The 2,566-nt window shown below is 39.6% G+C and overlaps 1 protein-coding gene across 1 annotated transcript in view; it reads left to right on the top strand.

Annotated features, from left to right (window-relative positions):
• LOC106875651 (telomerase reverse transcriptase) overlaps positions 1–2,566 on the top strand; it is a gene marked incomplete in the record, with an annotated part of 37,508 nt that overhangs the window by 12,706 nt on the left and 22,236 nt on the right. The window contains 2 exon segments of the mRNA XM_052977195.1: positions 838–948; positions 1,671–1,767. Coding sequence (XP_052833155.1) covers positions 838–948; positions 1,671–1,767 — 208 coding nt within the window.

Below are 2,566 nucleotides of genomic sequence, written 5' to 3'. Positions count from 1 at the left end.
GTATGTATGTATGTGTGTGTATATATTTGTGTGTCTGTGTCTGTCCCCCCAACATCGCTTGACAGTTCGGCAAAAAGAGACCGATAGAATAAGTACTAGGCTTCCAAAGAATAAGTCCTGGGATTGATTTACTCGACTAAAGGCGGTGCTCCAGCATGGCCACAGTCAAATGACTGAAACAAGTAAAAGAGTAAAGAGTAGATAGATAGATAGATAGATATAACTCTCTTACAGTTATTCTTCTCATTATTATCATTTGACACCTAGTTCCCATGGTGGCATGGAGTGGAAGTAATTTCTTCTTGGGAGCCACTGCTTCTATACACTGGTGCTCATACATGTCATTTAAGTTATTTCTACAGAGGCACTTGAGATTCTAAGATGCTAATTAGGTTTCATTAATAAAAGTAATGAGTTAATAATCAGATGCAGACATTGGATTAATAAAACCTCCTTAAAATTCTGTTTATCCAACTTATAAACAATATAAGAATATATAAGTTGTTGTTGGCACTCCGTCGCTTACGACGTCGAGGGTTCCAGTTGATCCGATCATTTAAAACTGGCACTGGCAACGATCTCGCTCGAATGTCTTTACATATCCCGTCCGGCACAAGTTCCAGAAAGGCGATGCTGGGCACAGGTGCCATGACGATTTCGCTTTCGCTTGCCCCAACATGTCTTCGCAAGCCGAGTTTATTCTGAGTTTATTTATTTAGCTGCACAGAGAAAAGGACAGAAGGGGAAGGAACATATTCAAACTGCTGAGACTAGTGAGGCATAGTTGCTGTGAAATAATTGTACATGTTGTGAAGCAATAATGTTGTATATTTTCAGACTTCATGTTGTGCCTGGTTGAAGAAAATACCATCCCAGTCTTGGAGAAGTAGGTTTCTCACCCAACTTATCATGTGGCTCTTCAACGAGGTTATACTTCCATTAATAAAGGTACAGTACTCTTCTTCAATGGAATTTCACCTTGCTTCTTCAAGGTAAACTGAACTTAGCATTGCTTCAGGATGTCTGCTTCTGGATGAGAATATGATCCTTATGTGATTTCCTCACTGTGGAGGCGCAATGGTCCAGTGGTTAGGGCAGCGGACTCGCGGTCATAGGATCACGGTTTCGATTCCCAGACCGGGCGTTGTGAGTGTTTATTGAGCGAAAACACCTAAAGCTCCACGAGGCTCCGGCAGGGGATGGTGGCGAACCCTGTGGTACTCTTTCACCACAACTTTCTCTCGCTCTTTCTTCCTGTTTCTGTAATTCAAAGGGTCAGCCTTGTCACACTCTGTGTCATGCTGAATATCCCCGAGAACTACGTTAAGGGTACACGTGTCTGTGGAGTGCTCAGCCACTTGCACGTTAATTTCACGAGCAGGCTGTTCCGTTGATCGGATCAACTGGAACCCTCGACGCCATAAGCGATGGAGTGCCAACAAGATTTCCTCACTGGTGATCTTTTTCAATAAACATGTATTTGCTGTGATGAAAAATAAAAATAAATTCTCAATATTTCAGACATAGGTCTTACTTATTTCAAAGTAGGATGTATGTCTAGGAGTATTTTATCTAATTATTCTTATTATTGAAAATATAATCTCTCTCTCTCTCTCTCTCTCTCTCTTTCTCTCTCCACTAATTTTGGGTTTGTTTTGGCATATCGTCAGGACAGTTTCTACGTCACAGACAGCTGTCATTTCCGCAATCGGTTATTTTACTACAGGAAACCTATCTGGTCATGTGTCAGGATGCAAGCCGTCAAGGGTAAGCTTTTTTTCTTTTTTTTTTCTTTTGGTAGTGGTGACTGTTGAAACTTCTCACTCTCAATATCTGCTTTGGTAAGAGCAGTGAATTATCAGAATCGTTAATGTTAACGAAATATCTTGCAGTATTTAGTTATGACACTTTATATTCTGGGTTCAAATCCCTTCAACATTAACTCTGCTTCTTACCCTTCTGGAGTCAAAATAAAGGAGTCAAATATTGTGGCTGTGTTAGGGAAGTGGACAAAATACGTTGTTATATTTGTTCTGGTTCTTTAAATTTGGAGTTCAAATTTCACCAAGGTTGACTTTGTCTTTTCGTCTTCTAGGGTTGATAAAATAAAATAGCAGTCACGTGCTGGGTTGATATAATTGATTGTTCCTTTTTCCATCAGTTTGTGTGGCCTGTGTTAAAATCAATTTATGAGAGGATAAAGCAACATGCTTAACCTTTTCTGCAGAATTGCTGAGAGTGGCAGATCAGGGCTATAAGAAGAAAATCGCATGCTGAAAATCGGCCAATTTTCCAAACCAACGCCAGCAAAAACATAATCTTGGCCATGTGATTTAACTCACCCCTCCTTTAAAAACAGGAATCATCTGAAGCAGTTATATTACATCAATGACAACAGCAAGCTAGTTTCACCATACAACTAAAAAGAAACAACAATTACCTAAAACTTGAATGATACACACACAACGTGAGTAAAATTACTAATAGAGAAATGAAAATAAACTTTGGAAACAGCAACGCCACCTTAGGTTATGTTGAAACGATGAACGTGTTTTCAAGGGAGATA

Source organism: Octopus bimaculoides, chromosome 27 (assembly GCF_001194135.2).
Source record: "Octopus bimaculoides isolate UCB-OBI-ISO-001 chromosome 27, ASM119413v2, whole genome shotgun sequence".
In the NCBI taxonomy this organism is placed as follows: domain Eukaryota; kingdom Metazoa; phylum Mollusca; class Cephalopoda; order Octopoda; family Octopodidae; genus Octopus; species Octopus bimaculoides.
Note: the sequence above shows the minus strand (reverse complement) of the source record. Positions and strands in the feature narration are given on the sequence as shown.